Source organism: Notamacropus eugenii, chromosome 5 (assembly GCF_028372415.1).
Source record: "Notamacropus eugenii isolate mMacEug1 chromosome 5, mMacEug1.pri_v2, whole genome shotgun sequence".
In the NCBI taxonomy this organism is placed as follows: domain Eukaryota; kingdom Metazoa; phylum Chordata; class Mammalia; order Diprotodontia; family Macropodidae; genus Notamacropus; species Notamacropus eugenii.
This window is the reverse complement of record NC_092876.1, coordinates 278942674-278966415: the sequence shown is the minus strand read 5'-3', so window position 1 is coordinate 278966415 and position 23742 is coordinate 278942674. Positions and strand designations below refer to the sequence as shown.

The 23742-nt window shown below is 45.1% G+C and overlaps 1 protein-coding gene across 1 annotated transcript in view; it reads right to left on the bottom strand.

Moving 5' to 3' along the window:
• The window catches only part of NECTIN1 (nectin cell adhesion molecule 1), a 99146-nt gene that overhangs the window by 9726 nt on the left and 65678 nt on the right, over positions 1–23742 (bottom strand). The window contains exons 2-5 of the mRNA XM_072612951.1: positions 10276–10626; positions 7436–7738; positions 6771–6888; positions 3811–3962 (exon numbers count right to left, since the gene is read on the bottom strand). Coding sequence (XP_072469052.1) covers positions 3811–3962; positions 6771–6888; positions 7436–7738; positions 10276–10626 — 924 coding nt within the window. The remainder of the gene's footprint in view (positions 1–3810; positions 3963–6770; positions 6889–7435; positions 7739–10275; positions 10627–23742) is intronic.

The following is a 23742-nucleotide window of genomic DNA, read 5'->3' as shown; positions in this document are numbered from 1 at the left end:
AGATCTGGGGTCATGGGATGGGCCTCTCTGGATATCAGTGGTCTCTTAGCCTTGTTGGTTAAGAAATATATGACAGGGGAAGTGAAAAAGCTGGAGAATACTCTCCCTTCCTCACCTTCAGCCCTCTGTTTGCTAAGACCTTGTATCTTTCACTAGTTTTACTTTAGGCTGATCAGATCCAAAAGATCCCATACAATTGTGACCCTCATTCATATTTCCAGCTGGGGAAGGAGAATGTAGAATTAAAGTGGGGGCAGAACATTTATGATTGCTCTGGGACCACTTAGGCATGAAAGTCTTAGAATAACCATCTGTCACCCACTAGGGTCTCTGAGATAAGATTTCCCCTAAAGTCCATTGCAAGGAATTTAGCTCTTCGTGTCTTTTTCCAGGTGCCAAGAGAGGACTAGCCAATTTACCTGGGGGTAGAGGCATCACTGGGCCTGAGTTCCTTCTTATCAGTTAAAATGAGGGAGTTGCAGTGTCTGTGGTCCCACCAGCTCTACCCAATAAGTCTTTGATCTATGTTCTAGCCTGAATAAATATAATCCCCACTGTCCATCCATACAACCTTGCTATGTGCTTCACCTTCTATGTCTTATCTTCTGCAATTTTATGTCATTAACCACAAGCCTTGACAGGAGAAGGGAGCATGTATGTGTCTCTGTATATGTTCTTGGCCACAAGGACACATATTCAGATTCCAGGGTGGGGAGAAACTGGGTACAGGGCCATTAAGTGGAAGCATGTTGGCATGTGCTCACACATGCTAATGTGTAGCATCTGTGCCTGTGAACATGCTATGGTTATCTATGCTTTTTCATACATGTTTCCTTCAGCCTGATTTACCACATGCAATCTCTTCTCCCCTTCCACTATTCTAGCCATATCACGGTTCCCCGTACAGACTTACACCACCCACCTCCCCAGGAGAGGCAGGCAAAGCTGTTACCAAGATGGATGGCCAGAATCAAATATTAAATTTCCACTTAGCCATCTCCTTCTGGCCAACTCCCCAGCCCAAGAGTGTGGCCAGGGCCCCCTAGCCATAGAGAATGAATGTCCAGGTCACTGGGTAGGGGTTAGAGTGAGTGACTTTCCTTAGAGGGGGAGCTGGCTTTTGTCCACCTAGGGTGGCCAGTATGGCAGGTGCAGTCCTGTTTGTGGCAAATGGCTCTGGGAAGAGGTTTTTGTGGTCGGCTGACAATCCTGAAATTGCTTTCGAGCCCAGGAACAAATGTCCCTGTAATGGCTCAGCATGACCGGCTGAGTCCTCTTGAGTAGGGGCCTAATCAGCCCTCGGGGAGAGCTGGATAAACAGATCCTGAGCTCATGAATGATTCAGTGAGCTTCAGCTTCCCCTCAGCTTGGCCTAACTAGGCAGCCAACAATCCTGTCACCCTTCACTAAGTCCCCAGACTGCACCCTTGGGGGCCGGGGGAAGAGATCTGCCTTGTTTACCCCTCCCCACCATGATGCCTTCAAAGCACCCCATTTCCCATTAGTGTCAGGGAAGTTGTGTTGTCCCCTGGCCAACTTTCCCCCTGAAAGCAGCTGTCTGGCATCAGTGACCCAATTATGGGCATACCCCTCTTCATCAGGATCACCAACAGTATTGTCATTACCATGATCAAGGCTATTATCTCCTCTGCCATCAACCAACACAATCATTACTTCCATCATCTCTGTGAACGGTGAGATGTTTCTCCTCTTCTTCCCCCACCCAAGTGCCACAAACCATTCACCCCTCCCCCTGCCAACTCCCACTCCAGCAAAGCACCATCAGTCCCCCTACAACCACCACCACCAAGACAACCAACACAATTCCCAACTTTATTCCATTAACTGACATCTGGTCAGGTGGTGCTCTACTTATAGTTCCTCCCTATTGTCCTCCTTGTTCCCTTTTCTCTCATCCGTTCAAAGCCAAAGCCTTTTATCCTGACTTTAGGACCCTTTCCCTATTTCTCTTTTCTCTAGGTCCAGGGTTAAATTTTGCAGGTAATACACCAACTTATATAAGCCTCCATGGACCCCTTGCATCCTTGAGAGAAGCAAGAAACCAAATACTCCCCTAAGCTTCTGAAGTTGTACAGTCAAAGCTACATCCATGAGACTTGTGGGTCCTGATATTGTATTTATCCCATGGTGAAGGGAAAATGGAGTGATAGGGAAATAAGAAGTGGGTCTTAGCTCAAGTCACAGGACTGTTGGGTCTCCTCTATTCACTTCAACCATGCTCACTGATCTCCGCGTAGGCAGTTTCTCCAGAGGTACCAACAGAAGATTAACTAGAAAGGAAAAATCTCTCCTTTGGAAATTAAGGACAGGAGTCTCCCTATCGCCAGGAGAAAAGATCTCTTGTTGGAAAAAGTCCTTACTGATCTCATCAGAAGTCCCTCTTTTCCAGGGATAAGTACTTCTTCACCTTCCAGACCTAGTCACACATAGCACTTGACCTCTTGTTTGGAGATAAAGGAAAGTGAGGTTTTGCCCTGTCCCTTCTGTCCTCTCTGTAGCTGGGAACAGTATCCACTAAGGTCCTAGACTTCTCTTGCTTCTACCTCCCATTTCTCTAGGGTCAAACAGCCTGATGTAGGCATGCGGCAGTGATTTCTCTGGTGCAGGAGGATAGAAAGATACTCATGGGGATAAAGGAGAGAGAGAAGGCCCCAAGGGCAGGGCAGGTCTCTGATCACACTGGGGATAGTTCCAGGGGTTCTTTTGTTGCCTGTGAAACAGATCTGCCCATAAAGAAGCTCCCCACCAAATGCTGACAACATAGCATCACAGCTCAGAGATAATTAGCCCTTGAGGTATCACTGCCAGAGTATATCTTTGCCCCATCACTCTGTATTAAAAAATTTTATCTACCAAAATCCCCAGGGACAATCCTGTTTTGGGATGATTTGCTGGATCACTTCTTCTAACTGCACTAAAACCATCCTAGTGCAGCCTTTCTTATCTGTGACCACTGCATCCTTTTTATTCCATCAACTCAAGACAAAACTTGCTTTCTTGATTAGCAACTGTGTGGCATCACTTCCTGCATAGAACACAAACTTTCTGATGTCCCTTCTATGCTAATTATTACTTATATAACTCTGGGCAAGTCATTTAACTAGGACCTGAGTTTTCTCCTCTGTAAAATTACTAGATTATAGACTAGGTGATCTCCAAGGCTATAATCCTATGCTCTTTGCTTTCTCTCAACTGACCATGCATAGCCTAACCATCTGATCAAAACAACCAAAGCCAGATACTACCATTCACCTGGTAGCAGCTGCCAGAATTATGGACATGCTGCCAAGAAGGAAAAGGACCCTTTATAAGTCTGGCTGTGCAGACCAGAACTAGCTAAGAGGGTGGCTGACATCACACGTAGGCTTTCTCTCAGCAAGACCTATATGGAAATTCCAAATACCAGAACTTTGCCCTAATAACTCATCCCAAAAGAACAAATGATTCTTCTCCTTCCCCTGTCCTTCCTCCTCCAGTCTCCTTCATTGTGCTTGATACTTCCTCTCCCATCACTGACCCCAATCAAGCATAGAAGAAAGACAGCAGAGTGGGATTCATCAGAGCCCAGGGTTCAAGAGAGAGAGAGAGAGAGAGAGAGAGAGAGAGAGAGCGCATAAGCAAAGATAGACAATAACCCCATGTGTAGCTCCAGTTGAGAGACAAGATCCAAGGTTCTAAGGCTCAGGCCAAGCCTAGGGAATAAGTCATGCTGTCTTACAAAGAGGGCCAGAAGAGGAGAGAGGTAGGAATGGGGATGGTGGGGGTGGGGAACAGTTATAAGCTTCCTACCTGTGATATTGACCTCTACCATGCCTGAACGTGTGCCAATGGGATTGGTAGCTTCACATATGTAGGTCCCAGACAGACTATAGGTCACAGGCCCCTTGAAGAACAGGGTCTTGTTTTGAGTGTCCATACTTGAGGGGAGAGTGCCATTCAAGCTGCAAGGGAAGGGATAAAGCAATCATTCCTCCACCCTCCCATCATGAGAAATGTTTTCTTTCTATCCCCTTGTCAGATCACGTCATATCTTTCCCTCAACCCTAATTAATCTCACTTGGTTCCAGCTGAGAATAGAGGATGGCCCACAGAAGACACTCAATAAGTGCCTGTAGAATTAAATTGTTGTATCATCCCACTATACACCTACAATCAGCTATGTCCCTGTTAATGAGTTTTCCAGTTTTTTGCTTTTTTACATGTTGATTTGTCCTATGTCTCAGAGGGTGCCTCCCAAGGACAAGGATGATGTTTCTTCCAGTCCTCTAGGTCATGATGCAGAGTGAAGCTGGGGATGCTTGGTTACAGAGATGATTTGGGGAAGCATGAGAAGCATGACAAGCTTATCCAGGGTGAAATGGTACTATTACGTATCATTTTCCTTGAGATGATTTAACATGACTGCTTTTGTGCCTTTTTATATTTCCTCTTTTAGTCATCTCTGACAGGACTGTGTTCACCCTTCTACTTACTTCTAACTACACCCTTCTAGCTTTTCTCTCCCACTAGCTTGACCCTATTTCTCAGCCTTGATCCCTCAGGGATTTCTACAACTGAATCTGAGGTTGGGATTGCCAGAACCTTGGGATGAAGTGGGAGAGTTCAGACTATGAAGAGCCTGAACCCAGGTATCTCCTGACCATATCTGTCTCCTTGCACTGCACATCATGAAGACCAGAAATGAGGTGGTAGGGTAATTAATCTGGGGAGAGTTGAAGGTTGGGAGTGAAATCCCAGAGAACCCACAAAGTCCGGGTCATCCATCTTTCCTCTACCCTTTCCTCCTTCTGTCAGCCTAGGAAAAGTAGTAAGCCCAGGAAAATGCAGCATTCTGACCACTTTTCAAGGCCAGCTTTCCTAGGGATGACTCAAAAAGAAATATTGGGGGTTAGGGCAGTCTGAGTCAAGTTGAATCACTGAACAAAAATGAAAACACATTTAGTATCAAGCAGCAGGGAAACATGATAAAGGAAGCCTATTACAGGATGACTGACTTCACTGGAACAAAAGAGAAAAGCATGAGGTCTCTCTAAGTGGTCATCCCTTCTCTGACCTACACCAGGATGATGCTTCTGACTTTTCTTTGAGGGTATGGGGTGGAATAGTGGTGAGAGTATAGATCTGGAGTCAGGAAAGATCTGAGTTTGAATTCAATCTCCAACGCACACTTGCTGCATAACCATAAACAGAGACTTTTCTCTGAGTCTCTGTTTTCTCATCCCCAGCTCAGAAGGCATTTTCAGGTTGGAGTGGATGGTCTTATCAGTCTCCTGCAACTCTTGAAATACTGTGATTCTGGGAAATCCAATAATATGGGCAAAGCACTTTGTAAACCTTAAAGTACTCTATCCTTGTCAGCTATCTTTAGTATTAATTACTCCTGCCTCCCTCCATTCCATGGAGTTCAGACAGAAACATTATTATTATCATCATTGCTGCTGGCTCCTTCTCCTCATCTTTTCTGATGGAGTTCAGGTAGAAATGGTTCGAGGACAGATCACCACTTTGCAACTATTCTCTTCTGCTTAATGTTCTGTAGACAATTGTACCAGTGCCTAAAATGACTCCTTTTGGTAACTAAACTAGTGTATGAGGATAAAGGCTCATCCTCTACAGGTTCACAGAAAACATCTTTGGGACATCTCTAAGTAGCACAGAAGGATGGCCTGTACTCCTTATCCTGTTCTCACCTGGTTGAAATTTCTTCTACTTGGTCTCTGTTTTTAAGAGTTTTCTTCTTTGTGGTTTGGAGATTATGAGTATTTGGCATGCCAAGCTTTCTTAATAACATTGTTCTTCAAGTATGGTCCCAAAGAAGAAATAGGAGAAGACACACACCTCTGTAGCTGGAGAGGTTCATGGGTGTAGTATATCACATGTTTTCAGATCTTCTCAATGTATGAATTGATTTTGCTTTTTCTTTCCTCTCTTGTTTCTTTAAAAAATATTATTTGTTATACAGGAGGGATCTCCGGGAAGGAGTAGGGAGAAGGATACTGGGAGTTATTTTAGCAAATCCTCATCCAGCTGTTTATGTTTATATTACTGATGTTGTTACTAAGACGCTACCTGTAGTGATGTGCAGGTAAACTATAATATGGCCACAATCCACTAAGTTTAATCTGCATTATCATTTTCTCCATCTTTTTCTTAAGTCTAGACAGTCAGAAAAACAATAAATGAAACCTTGATTTGTGGTGCTTGCCCATTTCCAAGGTGTAAATGCTCACACTGAAAATTAGTCCAGAGCACCCGTGGCTATCTGTATGACCTGGGCAGGTAGGTGCTGGTATAGGGAATATAATAAGTATGTGTGGATAGTGTGGAGGGTTAGACATATTTGTTCCCTATAGATTGGAAAGAAAACATCCCTACCTAGGAGCTGGATCAGGCAAACCATATCAAGCTTCCTGGGCAGAGAAGGAGGAGATTCAGATGGGAGGTCCAGGTTAAAATGGAGGGGGTCTACCACAGAGAGGGGGCAGGAATCAAGTCTCCATTACATGGAGACTTTTATGTTGGGTTGTTAAAGTTAGAAATACTGGACAATATTTCTGTCAATGGATTCTGCTTTTGATACTTTATAGCACAACACTCTTTTGTATGTGCTTGTAGATTATTTTCCATAATTAATAAGCCCTTACTCATCCTCAAATGAATTTCCTACCCAATGGGAAGAACTATAAATCTGGGGGTAGTGGTTTTAGTGCTGGCCCAAGGCTGAGGAAAGAAAAATGGGAAATACTTACAGTTTCCATTGGTAGTGGGTGACTGGAGGATTGGCATCACACTGGCAAGTGAGTTTTACATCCATTCGTTTCAGGTACCAGTTTCCATCAAAGCCCTCAATGGTCACCTCAGGTTCATCTGTGGGTTGGGATGGGGGAGGATGGAGAATGATGGGAGAGTCAGGGAGGATGTGTTGGGGAAAAGGGCATAGTGAAAAGAGGCAAAATTGAAGGGAACAGGAATGTAGTACAGGAGAGGGAAAGGGGGATGAGAAATGTGGGGAGAGAAATGACATAGACACAATAAGTATAGATAAGGAAATAACAGGTTGATGGGGAGGAAGAGGAATGAGAGAAGACAAGAGGAGAGAAGGGAGGAGTGTAGAAGGAAAAAGGAGAGAGCATGTGTACGTATACACACATACAGAAAGAGAGGACAAAAAGAAAAAGAGAAAGAAGGAAAAGAGGGAAGGCAAAAAAAGTCAAGAGGAGAGAAAAGAGAAGATGGGGAACAAAAAGAAGGAAAGGAGAAAAGTCAAGCACAATGGTGGGGACGGAATTTGGAGTTAAGGAGAAGAGGCAGCAGTTGGTCATTCAAGATCATTTTCACCCATCAGCCTGGAGACTTCTTCCCCGCAAAGCCCCTGCCTCCCTTTGTCCCACTCCTTTCCCTTCCTCTGGCTCACACTGCACATTGAGGATGACAGTCTCACTGAACCGGTCCAGTTGGTAGTTGACGACGCAAGCCAGAGGCTGGCGATGGGCTTCTCGACTGGGCACTAGGCGGTATCGGCTGATGACTGTCACTGTGCCATTGGGGTGCCGGATCTCCTGGAATTCAGCTTCACCCTTCAGCCGAGTGTCCCATGAAACAGTACTGGGTGGTTTCCCATTGGCTGAGGTACAAGTGGCCACCAGGACCTTTTCTGTCTGTCCACTCCTGGCTGTGAGGGTTTTCTTTGTGCCTTCCATCCAGTTTGTTGGCTTGGCTGTCAGGAAATAAGACAGAACGTGATAAAAGCCTCCAGTCCCTCTCTTTTCTATCCTTTACCCCACTCTGATTATTCCCCCCACTAATCAGGTAGAGGACATGGAAGAGACAATGTAAGTACAAAGGAAGAAATAATCCCTACTCTTAAGGACTTTTCAATAGGAATCACAACTAGGGGACAAATGTGTCTGCACAAAATAAAGATAAAGTGATTAAATACAAAGTGAATACAAAGTAAGATCAATAGAACGATGTTTGGGAGGGAAAGCATGCATCAGATAGGGGAAGTGGAGAAGCTTCATGTGAAACTTCTTGATCTGTAACTTGAAGGAAGAGAGGAATTCTCTGAGGCAGAGGTGAGGAATAGGAGCATCCCAGAAACAAAGGATAGTAAGTACAAAGGCATGGAGGTGGGAGAAACTGAGGGAAGGACAGCTTGGCTGGATCATAGTGTTTAGGAGGGGAGTAATATCCAACAGTGCAAGAGAGATGGGCTAGGTTCAGTCTTGTGAAAGGCCTTAAAAGCTCAAGAGAAAGGTTTACATTTGATTTTAGAGGCCACAGAATGCTACTAGAGTTGACTGAGTAGGGAAGTGACATGGTCAGATGTGCCCTTAAGAAAAATCACTTTGACTCAAGATGGAAAATGCCATCTACATCCGGAGAAAGAACTAGGGAGTCTGAATGCAGGGCAAAGCAGAACATTTTCACTTTTTTTTCTTTCTTGTGGTTTTTGCCTTTTATTCTGATTCTTCCTTCACAACATGACTAATGTGGAAATGTTCTTTAAAAAACAGAAAATCACTTTGGCAGAAGTGTGCAGGATGGACTCGAATGGGGAGAGACTTGAGGCAGGGAGAAGCTGTTGCTCAGATCTAGGTGAGAGGGGATGAGGGATGGAAATAAGGTGGTAGCTGGCTGAGCAGAGAGAAGGAGGTGGATGGAAGAGGCGTTGTGGAAGCAGAAAGGTCAAGATTTGGCAAGTGACTGGATGTGAGAGAACAAGCTCAGGACAATGCCAAGGTTAGGATCCTGGGAGACTGGAGAGTTGGGAGTGCCTTAGACAGAAATAGAGAAGTTTGGGAGAGAGAAGTATTTAAGGAATGGGGGAAAAGAAAATAAGTTTAATTTGGGACATGATGAATGTGAGGTGTCTTCAGAATATCCAATTTGAAATATCCTGCAGGAAACGACTGATGCAACAGTTAAATTCAGGGGAGAGGATACAGATACACACAAAGAGACACACACTCACACACACACACACACACACACAGAGATAGAGATATAGATACCGATATATAGATGGGGGAGTCAACTACAGGGAACTGATATTTAAAATCATGGGAGAGAGGAATGGCAGCCAGAGAGAGCACTGGCCCTGGAGTCAGGAGAACTTGAGTTCACATCTCACCTCAGACATTAGCTGTGTGACCCTGGGCAAGTCACTTAGCCCTGACTGTCTCCAAAAAAATAAAGTGATAGGGGACAGATGAAACTGCCCCCATTGAGAGAGTATAGAGACGAAGGTCCATCACTGAGAGAGTGTAGAGACGAAGGTCTAGGACAGAACATTTATACTTGCATAACTGTGCCTAAGCAATGTTTGGGCTGTAGCAAGCACTTAATATATGCTTGTTGATTGACTGATTGATTGGTGGTGTGTGTCAGGCCCTCCAAAGGTCAGGATCTGTTACCTTTGTCTCCTAGTTGTTTTTGCTGTAACTCATACAGAGAAGGCTGACAATAGATCATCATAAATTTAGAATTGGAAGGGTCTTAGGAATTTTACACTTGAGGGTAACTGAGGCCCAGAGAGGTTACTTGCCTAAAGTCACAGAGGTATTGTGTCAGAGCTAGAATTTGAACTTTGGGTTCTCAGATAATGTTATGTAAAGCATTTCATAATTCTTAAAACTCTATACAAATAAATATTCTTGTGGTTTTTGGTAATAAAAATGGTTCTTTTTGTTTCAGTTGTACCTGGTACACCGCTTCCTTCTAAAAGATTCCCAAACCTCGCTTGACCTTCTGGTCCAAGGCTTTGCCCCCATCCTAATATGCAGGCCCTTCTGCTCTGCCTCCTAATGTTCCCTACATGCTCCAGGAGCAGGTCTCTTGACCTTCAAAAACTCTCTGACATGGCTCACTGTGGCATTCCCAGGGAGCACTTCAGGGTCAGAACAATAGTTCACTAAATTCTATCGCTTAATTGTTCCAGAGCTAACTAGGTCCCTCATCCTTGTCCAGAGATACCATGGAAACAGTTTGACCAAGCCTTAAACATAGGTAAACCTCAGTACTTAGGCCTAGGACTGTATCTAGTGGTATGGGATGGCATCTATCAGGTTGGTGCAATCAATCCTCATGAGGCCTGGCTAAGATTACTGTGGTCTAGAGGAAAAGTAGAGTCTCCTAGTGTTCCAGTCAAAGCTGCTTCTCCATCCCTACCCCCTAATAAATGGAAGCAATGTAGGATCTCCTGTAGGCTATTGATCAGGAGACCCATCGTTGGAGAACATGAGGTGAACTTACCTAGAACAGTGAGGTTGAGCTGACTCTCTCTGTTCCCTGTGGGGAAAGTAGCAAACTCGCAAATGTAGACACCTTCATCCTCTAGCTGGAGACGGGAGAGTCGGATGGTACCATCAGTGAAGGATGGCTGGAGAAAGGTCACACGCTCACGGTAGGGAGCCAGCACAGAGACTCCCATATTTGGATTGTAGATGGCCACATTCTGCTTGGAGCCATTGGTGGCTTTTTGCCATGTCATCTGGGTGATCCTCACTGTGGGTAAGGGGTTCGAAAAGCTACAGTGGAGAACCACATCTGTGCCGATGAAGCCGGATACAGTGTCATTCACTTGTACCACTTGAGCCTGCAGACCTGAGAAGGACAAAGAGAGATGGGATCAGGGACACCTAGACAATTCTTCTACTACTCCCTGAATCTTCTTCTAAAGAATAAAAAATTCAAAGAGGAAAGGACTAAAAGTTAGATACCTAAAGTTTCTAGTCCTGGCTGTCATTAACTTACTGCCAGACCTTGTAGATAAAATGATCTAATGGATGTGAAAACACGTTAGAGGAAAAAAAACCCAGGCATCTTCCAAGCATCAGGAATTCTCATGATGGCTCCTTACCTTCAACCTTACCCTAGCCCCAATTTTCTCTGTATCTATTTAATTTACCCTTATGTCCTATGAATCTTCAACTTGGACCAGTTTTTAGTTCGGTCTCTACTTTGACATAGCTTGTCTTTGTCTCATCTTGGAGCTGCCACATATAAATTTTTCTAAAGTAGGAGGACTCCCTTCCATCACCACATCACCACTTATGAAATCAAAGCCCTTCTCTTATTTGGAGGTCCACTCACACCTCTCCCTCTCCAGGAAATGTTTCCTATTGCCCAGGACAACATGCTGGGGCAGGGGGGGGGGGGGGGGGGGGGAAGAGGCTGAATGGTGATGTAGCTAGAAAACTTTCAATTCAGAAAATCTGCGTTCAAGGCCCCCTCTGGCACATACTGGTTGTGTGACTCCAGCCAAGTCATTTAATGCCCCCAAGCAACTCTCTGAAGGAGAGAGTTCTGAGTATAAAACTGTGGAAGTGGCAGAGTAGTTATACATTGGCATTAGTAGAGATAGTTCCCACTGGGAGTTTTCAAAACCAAAGAAATCACAGATCTGGACCAAACAAACCAAAAAACCCTTGTGAACTAGTTTAACTCTACATATCTGTAACAGCTTTCTTACATATTTGAGATTAGCATCAGGATTAGTGATTTAGAGCATTGTAATGGGAACAGATGCAGAGAACCAAGTGGAGAAAGAAGAATGTGGAGCAGGAGGAGGCGGGTCAGGCTATGTCTCTTCCAGCCAAGTAGAGCTGATGTATCCTGTGTCTGAGGTTGGATCCAGAGGGGTCAGTTTGACAGGTCCAAGTGGATCCTTGGGTAAGTTTGTTGGCTCTGGACTAGGTTGCTTTTTGATGTGTTTGGAGTACTCTTTAAACTTCTCTACCATTTCTACATACTTGCAGATTTTTTGCCCTTCTTTTGTAATTTACTTGTAGGTTTTTACCCTTCCTTTGCAATGAATAAACCCTGGCTAAAAATCACTTGAGACTTGTAGGAGCACAGATTTAGAACTGGAAGGAATCATGGAGAGAGGAAGGAAGGAGATATATATTTATTAATCACACTATGTGCCATAGGGTACCTAGGTGGCACAGTGGATAGAGCCAGGAGTCAGGAAGACTCATTTTCTTGAGTTCAAATCTGGTCTCAGACACTTCCTAGCTATGTGACCTCAGGCAAGTCACTGAACCCTGTTTTCCACAGTTTCCTCATTTACAAAATGAGCTGAAGAAGGAAAAGGCAATTGTCAAGAAAACCCCAAATGGGGTCCTCAAGAGTCTGGCATGAATGAAGAATGAGTGCACAAACAGGTGCCATGTGCTAACCACTTCACAGATATCTCCTTTGATTCTCATAACAATGGGAGGAGGGGAGAAGAGAGAAAAGTTATTATTATTCCCATTTTATAGATGAGGAAACTGAGGCAGAGGTGATTAAGTGACTTGCCCAGAGTCACAGCTGCTGAGGAATCTTCTTGACTCTAGGCTCACTGCACCATCTAGCTGTCACTGAGTCCAACTTCTCAGATGAAGATACTGGCAGATAGAAAGGTTATAGGACTTGCCCTCAGCTAGCTCAGATAGAGGTTAATGGTCTCAGGCAAATAATATTGAGAGGGGGGTGGGGGTGGGGGGGTAGGAATGGGGAATAGTAAGAGGAGGAGAATCTCAAATGTGGTGGGGCTTTCCTTGCTAGGATTTGGTTGGATTGTTTGTCGTCTGCAAACACCCCTGAGGAGATTTGGGACAGGATTTGCTTCTGCTAGGTACTTTGGCCTTGGCAAATTCCAGTTATTTTTTTTAATTACCACATCCTGGTTCTGCCCTCTCCTGACTTATCTAGCTTTATAAAGTCATTCTCCATTAGGTCCCCAACTATGTGTCCTCTTATCCGTATTGTTCTCCTTGTGCAGCTGTAGGCTCACATTTAGGTCTTGTCCAAAGTATGGGAGTGGTTTTGATGACCTCCGGTGTGCACTGTCTTCAGTAACTGGGTTTGGGAAATCAGGGGCCACAGGGAGATTATAGTGTTTAGAGGTTGAACTGGCTTAGGAGATCAAATTTACCCCCTTAAAAGAGCAGAGGAGGATTCATTTTCGGTGGCACCATGTCCACTGAGAGAATCATTAAGACATACTTCATTTTTCATAGGCTCACAGAACGGAGCTCTGTTCAGTACAATTCTCTTTTCTCATTTACAAATGAGGAAACTGAGGTCTAGAATGGTAATTTGCTTGAGAAAAAATGGCATTCCTTCTTGAGATTGTTTAGGAAGTAGAGATACTTAGTCTGATGAAGATAATCTGGAAGTTGGGGGCAGGATGGAACATAGTAACATCTTCAACTATTTGACGGGCTGTCTCATGGAAAAGAGATTAGACTTATCTTGTTGGCCCCAGAGGGCAGAACTGGGTGGAAGATGCAGAGACATATTTTGATTTGATGTAAGGATAAACTCCCTAATAATTAAAGCTATCTAAAAGTATAGTGGTCTGTGTCTCAGGAGGACATCTTTAAGTGGAGACTAGAATACCAGGGAGGTTATACAAGGAATTCACTTTTAGGTAGGGCTTCTCACAGCTGCTCCTCTGAGATTCAGATTTCAGGGGCAGCTAGGTGGTGCAGTAGATGGACATTGACCCTCGGGTCAGGAGAACTTGAGTTCAAATCTGGCCTCAGATGTTTACTAGCTAGCAGTGTGGTGCCTGGGTGAGTTAACCCGAATTACCAACAACAACAGCACAAAAAAGAGATTATATGATTTCTTATTAAGATCACACCAATATTTAGTAGCAAAATGGGGACCAGAACACAGGAATCCACGTACAAAACATGTACTTCGCTCTTATGATTCTCCAACACAGGCCGGCCTGTTTCTGCAAGGTTAAGCTTCTCACATTTTTTTCAGAAGACTATGCAATGCCTTTCACCCTTCCATCTTGTTACCCTTTAAAGTCTACCCAAGGTCCTTCCTCCATATAACCTTATCAGACTATTCTAGCCCTGTAATGGGGAAGGAACATTTTCTCTTTCTTTGAAGTCACAATTTGATTGGAAAACCAGTAATAAAAAGCAAATTCCTTGATGGTAGGTAGCATTTCACTTTTGTCTTGGTATCTCTAGTGCCTGGTATGAAACTTTTGTTACTGAATTGTTTTGGCTGTGTCTAAGTTTTTGTCAAGAAAACCCTATGTGGGGTTTTCTTGACAGAGACACTGGAGTAGTTTGCCATTTCCTTCTCTAGCTCATTTTACATGTGAGAAAACAGAAGCAAACGGGGTTGGTTAAGTGACTTGCCCAGGGTCACACAGTTAGTAAGTGACTGAATCCAGATTTGAACTCAGGAAGATAAGTCTTCCTGACTCCAGACGTAGCACTGTGCCACCTAAATGTCCCTGGCATAGATTATAGAAACTCTTGCTTAATTTAATTGAATTTATATCCTGTAATTCAGAATTTTGATTTTACTGTACTGACTGTAGGAGTCTTGCCTTCCCATATTCTCTAAGACCTGGCCCAGAATAAACACTGAATCAGTACCTAAGCTGAAGAATATCCCCACAGTCTATCCATTTCTGAAGGCAATTTGGAACTGTACCCCCAAAGCTGATAAGCTGTCTATGCCTTCTGACCTACCACTAGGGACCTATCCCAAAGAGATTCCAAAGAGGAAAACGGTATTTAGAGTAGTCTTTTCTGTGGTGGCAAAGAAGTAGCTACTAAGGGGGTGTGTATCATTTGGGGAAGTCAAATTTTGGTAGGATTGTAAAGAAATACTATTGTGAGGTAAATAATGATGAGGGGGACAGGTTCAAAGAAACCTAGGAAGACTTGTTTGAACTGAGTTGAGTGAGCGAAATGAGCAGAGCCAGTGGTACGATTCATACAATAACAACACTGCAGAGATAAGCTTGCCACCTTTAGGTTCAGGATGCAGAGCAAGGGATTTATTTTTTGGACGTGGCCAATTCCAGAATTTATTGTTTGGCGATGTGCATTTGTTACAAGGGTTGTTTTTATTTATTTCTTTCCTATAGACAGTGGGGAAGAGAAAATAAATTTGTGCTAACTGAAAAAAATTAAATTCAAAAGAGAATCCAGCTCCCTGGCTCTGTTTTAGAAGTAGATGCTCCCCAAGGCCAGGGGGCCTTAAACACCTTTTCAGGATTAAGTCCTCAGTCATTCCTCCGGGAAAAAAGGAAGCTGTGCCTGGGTCTCAAACCAGGAAGAGGAGGTATCGACCACCATCACACAAATTGGTTTCAGTTCCTCTTTTTCCCTGGCCTATCATCCCTTTCCTAAGTGGGCTGGAGATAACATTGCAATAGCTGCTGAACATTCAACACAAAGCAGAGAACAGGAAAAGCCAGTCTGGAAGGCTTAGGGACAAAGGGTGAGAGCTGGGGGTGGGGGCAGGGGCGTGGGCATGATCAAGAGAAGCGGCTTCAGAAAGGGTGCAGGGGCACAGCCCTTTGCTAAGTCCAGCCTGCTCCCCACCCCATTTCACTTCAAGCTTTCCTCCCATTCGTTACTCTCTGCCTCCTCCCCAAGGAGAGTGCCCACAAAAGGTACGGGGCCCCCAACTCTGGAGTCCATGGAATTCTGGGATTTGGTTGAGGTTGGCAAATTGTAGGAGTTGGAAGAGCTGCCCCATACCTTCACCCCCATTCTACAGGCCAATTAAATTCAGCAAGCACATATCAAACACCTGCAAGGCCACAAGGCACTGCGCTAAGCACTTGGGGCACGTAAAACTCACAGCAGAGCTTGTCCTCGTGTGTGTGTGTGTGTGTGTGTGTGTGTGTGTGTGTGTAGTTATAGTTTTAAGTATATATAGTTCTATATATAATTAACTATTTATGTATGTGTGTATAAATACATGCAAAAATAACAATATAAAACAAATCCTGGTAGGAGGGAAGGGAACTGACAGGTTGGGGGGGCAGGGGGCGAGACATGAAGGCCCTTCAGAAGGAAGGTTGCACTTGGCCTGGCTCTTCTCATCCCACACGTTCAAAGTCATTTAGATATAGATTCAGAGCTGAAAGGGACCTCAGGTTATCTAGCCCAACCCCTTCCTTCCGTTCCTATAGTTCTCAGATACTACAAAGCACCCCCTCACAACACTGTGCAATAAATGCCAGTGTTATGACCATTTTATAAATGGGGTGAAGCAGCTCAGATGTCAAACAACTTGCCCACAATGGCACGGATAGGAATCGTCTCCATTCCTACCCTCCTATCTCCTAGTGTGATATTCTTTCCATTACATCTTATGGTCTTCCCTTTTGTGAGGGGGCTGTATGAAGGCTGTTCTACCTAGCCTTGCTTATGGAGCAAGGAGCAGAATTGAGGGGAGTCATTGCCCATGGGAGCTGAGGGTGGGGTAGGAAGAAGGGATAAGCAGCCACCATGTGTCCCAACTGTGAAGCTCTCAGGCAGCAAGAGCATGCTAGGGCACGTTGGGGAGTAGGGTTCAGCATTTAGCTGAGTGTGGGAATAAGAGTGGAGGGGTTGGATCCTGGGAGAGGGGGTAAGTGGGAGTATGGATGCTCCCCAGATGCAGGAGAGCTCTTGAGTGAGACACTCTGCACTCTCCCCCTGCTCAGCTCATCCTGTTGGGCAGGGCTGTAAATACATTCCCGCCCCCCCCCCCCAATTGAGTGAAATAAATATTTGGTAATTTAATTGGGATGGCATTGAATATATAAATTAGCCTGGGCAAAATTGTCATTTTTATTATATTGGCCCTGCCTATCCATGCACAATTAACATTTTTTCAGTTACTTAAATCTGATTTTATTTGTGTAGTTTTTTAAAAAAATAATTTTGTTTACATAATCCTTGGGTTTGTTTTGGTAGATATATTTTTGTCTTAAGGAAGTCCCCACATGAAAGGACTCTGAAGTGTCAATCTGGATACAAGGGGGCAACCGTTCTTCATGGGAGGGGATGGGGAGGTGTGAAAGAGAGGAGAAGCACAGAAATGTCTTCCTTTTAATCAGCTGGTTTCTCAGTCAAAAAGGTACTTTGCCCTGGGGAGGAGGGGAAAAGGCTAGGACAGAGAATCTTAGTCTTTTTTTGGTATCTTCAACCCCTTTGGCAACCTGGTGAAGCCTATGCACTCCCTCTTAGAATGTTTTCATATGCATTGGATTACTGAGGAAATCAAACAATTATCAAAAATAAAACCCCCAAACAATGCAAGTTCATGGATCTCCTAGGAGAAGGGGTAGGATGGAGTGATAGGGAAACAAACAGCTGCTATATCCAGGCTTGAAGATTGTGCCATCAATTCCTCCGACTCCCCCTGCCCCCTATTCCTACAATAGCCACCAAAAATAATAAAGAGGGTGTGTCTAAGATCCCAGTCCTGGGGTACTTAGTTTAGGGCTGGTCAGTGTTCCCCAGGGGAGCCAGGCTACCACACAGGGTACAAAGCATCATTCTGAATCACTTCTCCCTTCCCTCTCTTCTAACTCAAAAACCGTAAATTATACAAGCCACATCCCACCCCCTTTCTCCCCATTCTGTAGATTTGAAGGGCTATAATCACAGAATGTTTCAATTAGAAGGGACCTTACAGATTATCTCTTCTAATTCCCTCATTTTACAGTTCAGGAAACTGAGACTCAGAGAAAGGGAGGGACTTGCTCTAAGTCACTCAGCTAGTTAGTAGCAGAGCCAGACCCAAAGGAGCCCAGCTTAGGAGGAAGTGTGGTCTTAACTGCACCCCTCTCTCCCTGGGTCCGATTCAGGAGCAAGCAGTCCTTGACTGAGTTGTGCCCTAAGCTTTCCCCACCTGGTGGGTGAAAAGAATAAAAGATGGAACCCAACCTCAACACTAGGGTGAGGGACCAAGGCTAGAGTGCTCAAGCACACCACCTCTTTTGGCACTTTGCCTGAGTTCTGGGTGGGCACACTCAGGCTCTGCCCTCCTGCAGGGCAGGCATGTAGAGCCCTGTAGTCAGATGCCCCATGGTCCTAGGAAGGCTGGTTGCCCAACCTGGTTGGTTTCTGAAGTTGAGTGGGCTGGGCTGGGGAAAAGGTGCCAAGTGTGCAAGAATAGCCTGGGGGTGGGAAGGCAGAAAGGCTAGAGCAGGTCCCCCCCTATGACCTTCTGAGGAACCCCCTGTGTGGGAGCACTGGCAGTAAAGGAGGAGGAAAGTGGCTGAGAAAGGAGCCAAGAGATTGACTTTGAATCTCAAAATCATACACCATGCTGATTTTGGACTGGGCAGAATTCCTCAGGGAAAACCAGAGGAAAAGGCAATCTCATAGAACTATGAGATGGTAGACATTAGATACCTCAAAACTTGGGGAAACCAAAGGAGAAGACCTTGAATTTCTCACCCTCTACTAACTCCTCTCATTTTTCTCCTTGACCAGGCAGAGACCACAGGATCTAAAGGTTTGGGAGCTGTCTAGTTTCTACCCCTCACATTAGGCTGTCAGGTCCCAGTGCTGGGCAGCCTGGATGCCTTGGTCCCTGGAGGAAGTGCTGACCTAGCAGTGCAGGAGCCTGGCCCCCCCAAGATGTCATCACCCCACAAAAGCCCAAGCTCAGCAACAAAACACAAAGGCTCTTCAGTGCTGGCTGACAAACCTGCTCCCTAGAGGGCCACACCCTGCCCACCACTCAGCTAATCTGCCCAAAGTTCTACAGATTCCCACGAAGTGGGCTGGGGCAGGGGTGAAAGGGAGGTGCCCTACTGGAAAGTCTCATCTTCCCTGGACCCCTGTCCCTGGCCCACTTCCCCCTCACCCTCCTTGGACTTCTAAGTTCTTTTTAACAAGGCACGAGTGGCTGGGGAAATCATCTCTTCATGGGCAGAGGTATGGTTGGTAACTGGGAAACAGACATGGGGTATGAGACCAGGTGGTAAAAATAAGGGGATGTTGATCTTTCCATATGTTCAATCATTTTCCAAGACTCCAGATGTGTCTGGTCTCCCCCCTTTCTTGGTGTCATCTGTCAAGGTACCATAACTTCACTACAATCTAAGCACCAAGTCAAGGTGGCATAGGTTTTTTTTTTTTACTTATTTTGTTTTTTAGGAGAGGGAATGTGGGGACGCCTGACATGGAAGCTGAAATAGATGAATTTCTAAAACCAATATCTTTTGGAGGCGGTGGAGGGATGAGGGGAGTGCCATGTCATTTTACATGGAAGGCACTCCCAGCCCCCTATTCTCTACCAGGAAGGAACATCATGTTGGGTGAGAAACCTGCTAAGTGGAGATGACTCACCCACCTCATTCAAGGACCTAAGCCAAAATTTTGCTGACTCAGCATGGCAACTGAAAGGTTAATGCTTTTGATGATCTTCCTCCTCCCCCCTTTCCTCCATCCTCTTCCTCACAACTAAGTACACACAACCACTTCCTTAAAAGCTATTTTTTCCAGCCTGGCCATCCCCCAGCTCACTGATGCCAAGACGCTGTCATGGGGAGGGGGGTGAACAAGTTGAGTAAATAAAGTGAGGTAATAAGAGAAGGATGCCCCCTCCCCTTACCTTTATCCTTTTTAATGCCAATTACTTTCTACTGCTCAAAACTGATTGCTTTCAAGAAACCTTCCACGACTGCTACCACCAGGCTGGCTATAGTCAATTCCATTACTAACTTCTTTCATTCCTTGTTGTTTGTGTGTGTGTGATACCCATATCCTAGGTGTGTTTTGTATCATGCCTATGTGACTATCAGTTTCCCCCTCAATTATGACCAGGTCTTCTGTTTTTACTTCTGGACACTACCACTTCCTCCAACTTGCTGGAAGCAGCTTGACACAGTCTTACCATTGTGTCTATGGTTCTAAGGGCAGAGGTCAAGGTGAGAAACTAGACAGCAGAGGGGCTAGGAGGATATGGATATGGAAGGATGCTGGCGAGATTCCACTCACTTTTCTTCCTTTATTGTGTCACCCAGACAAATTAGACCAATACTTCAGAGTACTTTAATTTGTCTAGTGTCTCTGAAGTCTCAATTTGGTCCAAATCAAGGATGTCAGAATCTTGAGGGCAGGGCCTGCTTCCCTTTTGTTGCCAAGCACTTTGTAGGCACTTAATAAACATTGATTGATTCAGACTTTGTAAGATACAGAAATTGGAAAGGAAAAGTCTTTTGTCTTGCCCCAATATCCTTATTCTAGCCAGGGAAAGCAAAGATCCTTTCCTCCATTTCTCATAGGTAGTGAGTGGGAAGGCAGACCATGGCTCTAGTGGCTAGGAGAGTGGTAGAGATGAATGAGACAAGTAAATACACCTCTGCTCTGGAGATATAGTCAGTCAGTTCCCTGTGAGGAGCAATGGAAGGAGACTGTGGGTGAGATGCTAGACTGTAGCTGTGGGATCTGGGGACGTGGGAAAGAAAGAACCAAGCCTCTGCTCCGGAGATAGATTTAATTCCCTGGCAGGGGAAAGGGAAGGCAGAAGGCTATGGCAGGGCAAAGGGTCTAGTGTCTCTCCCCCATACCTTGTCATGAGATTCCCTGCAGAAGATAAGGAGGTGAAAGTCCTTTGGATCATGGAGTGGGGTAGGAGCAGCGGAGGGAAGGTGATTTCACTGGGCATGGTGAGCAACTACTGTAGCTAGGAATCTCCCTGCAAGACAGCCAAGTGGGCAGTGTTATGGAGTTGGAGTAGAGAGAGCCTATCCAATTGGCTCTGGACCTCAGGGCACCAGGGGTAGAGAGAGATGGGATAAACAAATGAACAGACCACTTAGCTTAGGTGAGGTGATCTGCCCCATTCCTGACACCACCACCCTCCTCCCCCAAAACACACACACCTTTGCTCCTAGACAAGAGTCTGTCTTTCCAGGAAAAGAAAGAGAGGGGATGAGCAAAGATCCTGGTAGCTATAGCACTAGCATTTTTTGGTACTGGAACTAACCAATCCTTCTATCCTAAGAGACCCTGAAGGCTCAAGAGAGCTGGCTGCGGGGCAGGTATGCCTCTACACATGCTCCAGGCTTGGCCATTTAGTTACTATAGGTGGGAGCAGGAAAGGTTCCACCACACTTCTGGGAGGAGCTGCTGAACCAGAGCTAGGGTGCCAGTTAAACTGCTTCACTGGGGTGGCAGTCAGTAGGCCAAGGGAGTACCCACTGTCTGGCTTCTCCCTGAAGGGCATCACCCACAGGAAAAACTCCCACTTGTCCAAGGGGTCTCGTTCAATATGCCCCCTCACAACCTCCAACTTGTAGACAGAGATGAAAACATCCCAGGCTCCTACAACCAGCAGCTAATTGCTACTGTCCTATTCCCAGCCCAGACGCCTCCACCTCTCATTTGGGGTCATGGAAACTAGACATTCCCCTCAATATACTTGCCTGCCCCCCCCAACCCCAACACTGGGTAGGCTAATGATGGGCTGTGTAGCTGGCGCCGGGCTCTTTGAGTGGGTGCGTGGGAGAAGAGGGGGAGGGCAATAGCTCTGGGGGAAAGCCAAAATAAAGGAGCCAAAGCCCCAGCCAGGCTCCCCAGATGGAGGCTTGGCTCCAGGGGGCCTTATGCCTGGGGGCACTGAAGGAAAGGAGGCAGGTAGGGTACTGCCCAATCTCTTACTCTCACCTAGAAGGATAGGTTGTTGGGGGTAGGGTGGTAATGAATAAATGCCAGAGTCCTGACACCCTCACTCTTAAGTAGACCTAGAGGCTAGATGCCAGGGTGAATCTATACTCAGGACTCCAAGGCAAAGAGACCAAACCATGTCCATTTTGGGGGGACCTCCCTCCACTAGACTTCCTCAGGGTACACTTCCATGGTCCAAGTTCCTCACTTACCATCACTTATGTGGAGAACATTATCTCCTTCTCCATACCCACTCCCACCTCACCAGCAGACTGGCAAAATCCATGGTGGTCTCACTCCTCATACTGCCCTGTCTCCTTCAGCCCAAACCTCTAAAGTCAGTATCATTGGCCATGGTTCCTGAAACACTTTCCTTCTTGATTTGGAGTCAGGAGGGTTCAAATCCCACCTCTGACACTTACTGTGTGGACACAGTTGAGTCACAATCTCTGTAAACTTCTATCTTATCTCTTAAATGGTACCCATCTCACAGGGCTGTTGTGAGGCTTCAGTGAAATAAGTAAAGCTTTAACTTTATATCAGTTGTTATCTTCCCTTCAAGTCAGGAAGACTTATCTTCCTGAGTTCAAATCCTGCCTCAGACATTTACTAGCTGTGTGACCCTAGACAAGTCACTTCGCCCTGTTTGCCTCACTTCCTTTATCTGTAAAATGAACTGGAGAAGGACATGGCAAACCACTCTGGTATCTTGGCCAAGAAAACTCCAGATACAGTCATGCAGGCTCAGACATGATTAAAAAATGACTGAACAACATGAGTCCAAGTCCTGACTCCTCTCTGACCCTTAGAGGTTATAGGCTTGAGACAGAAAGGGCTAGAGATCATTTAGTCCAATCTCCTTTCCTTACAGGTAACACGTACAAGAGCTGGGATTCGAAGCCAGCTCTTCTGTCTGTTCAGTTCTTTCCCCACATTCTTACCTTCAAGACCTCACCTGTATGTTCTCATCTCTCTTTCCTCCCTTAGGTCCAGTATTTATTTTGGCTAAACAGTAAAATGAAAAAGACACCGGATTAAAATCTAGTCCTATGCTCTAATTCTGACTGTGTAGCCTTGGAGAAAAATCACTTCACCTCTCTGGGCCTCAGTTGGCTCATCTACAAAATGAGAGATAATCTCTTAAGGTTCCTTCTAGCTTCAATAGTCTATGATTCTGTGATTCTATGTCAGTCTCTTGACTCCTTTCTCCGAGCCCAGAGTTTGCTCCATTTTCTACCTCATACCTTCTCTTTCTGCCTTCCAACCTGCCACCGTCTACTTCCTTCAAATGTGCAAGTTCTCTAAAAAAAAAATTTTCCCTGACAAAATAGAAGTAGAGGACAGATATAGTGTACTCTTTGAAGTCATACCCTTACCCCATTTCAGTGATGTACAAATTAGGATACTGAAGGTGCTCTTGATAACATCTGTAAATGAGATGGTAATGGAATCAGGAGTCATTGGCATCTCTGAATCCAAGTCTGAAAAACTCCCAGGGAAGTAGAAGTTGCTGATACTTCTCCAGGGAGAGACTCAGCCCAGGACTATCAGGTCAACATTTGGAGGCAAAGGCTATCATAAGATGAGATGGTGCTAGGTGTAGGTGGGTGGAGTAAAGGTGGTGGTGAGACAGTTAAGTAGGGCAGGGTAGGGTAGGGGGACCAATCATTGGTGGGGCAGGGGTGAGAAGGGATGAGAATGGGGCCATGGATTTGGCCTACATATTTCTGTACTTATTTGTCTTCCTAGGTGATGTCTTTCTAGACCTATAAATTTTCAATCTGTCAGTATTATCATATGTTTGGATTTTTCTACATGTCACCCTTATATATTCTGGCTCTGGCTTCTCACTGCTGTTTCCTGATACTTTTTTCTCCTCTATCCTCTATTTCTTTTTATTCTTTACCCTCTCCTTAGAAATTCCTCACCAGCATCAGTCTTTCTTTCTCTTTCCCAAGAACACCCTTCTCTTAAATAGCACCCCCCCCAACACTTTCCTAACATCCTGGCACTGCAATGCCCCAGGGCAACATTTCCCACTCATTTAGCCACAAAAGACGTTTGAGCATGAAAACATTTGGATGAAATCCATTAATTCAGGTGGTATGGATGTGGGTATAGATGCGAGAAAGGGTCTGGAATATTCCCCATATAAATAGAGGATGGAGGGAAAAATGTGGAGTGAAAGAGGAAATGAAGCCTATTTTTACTTCTCCAAATTGTTGAGCACAACAAGCATTTTTAATTCATACAAGATTTCAGAGGAAAAAATATTGCCAATATCAGATTTTTC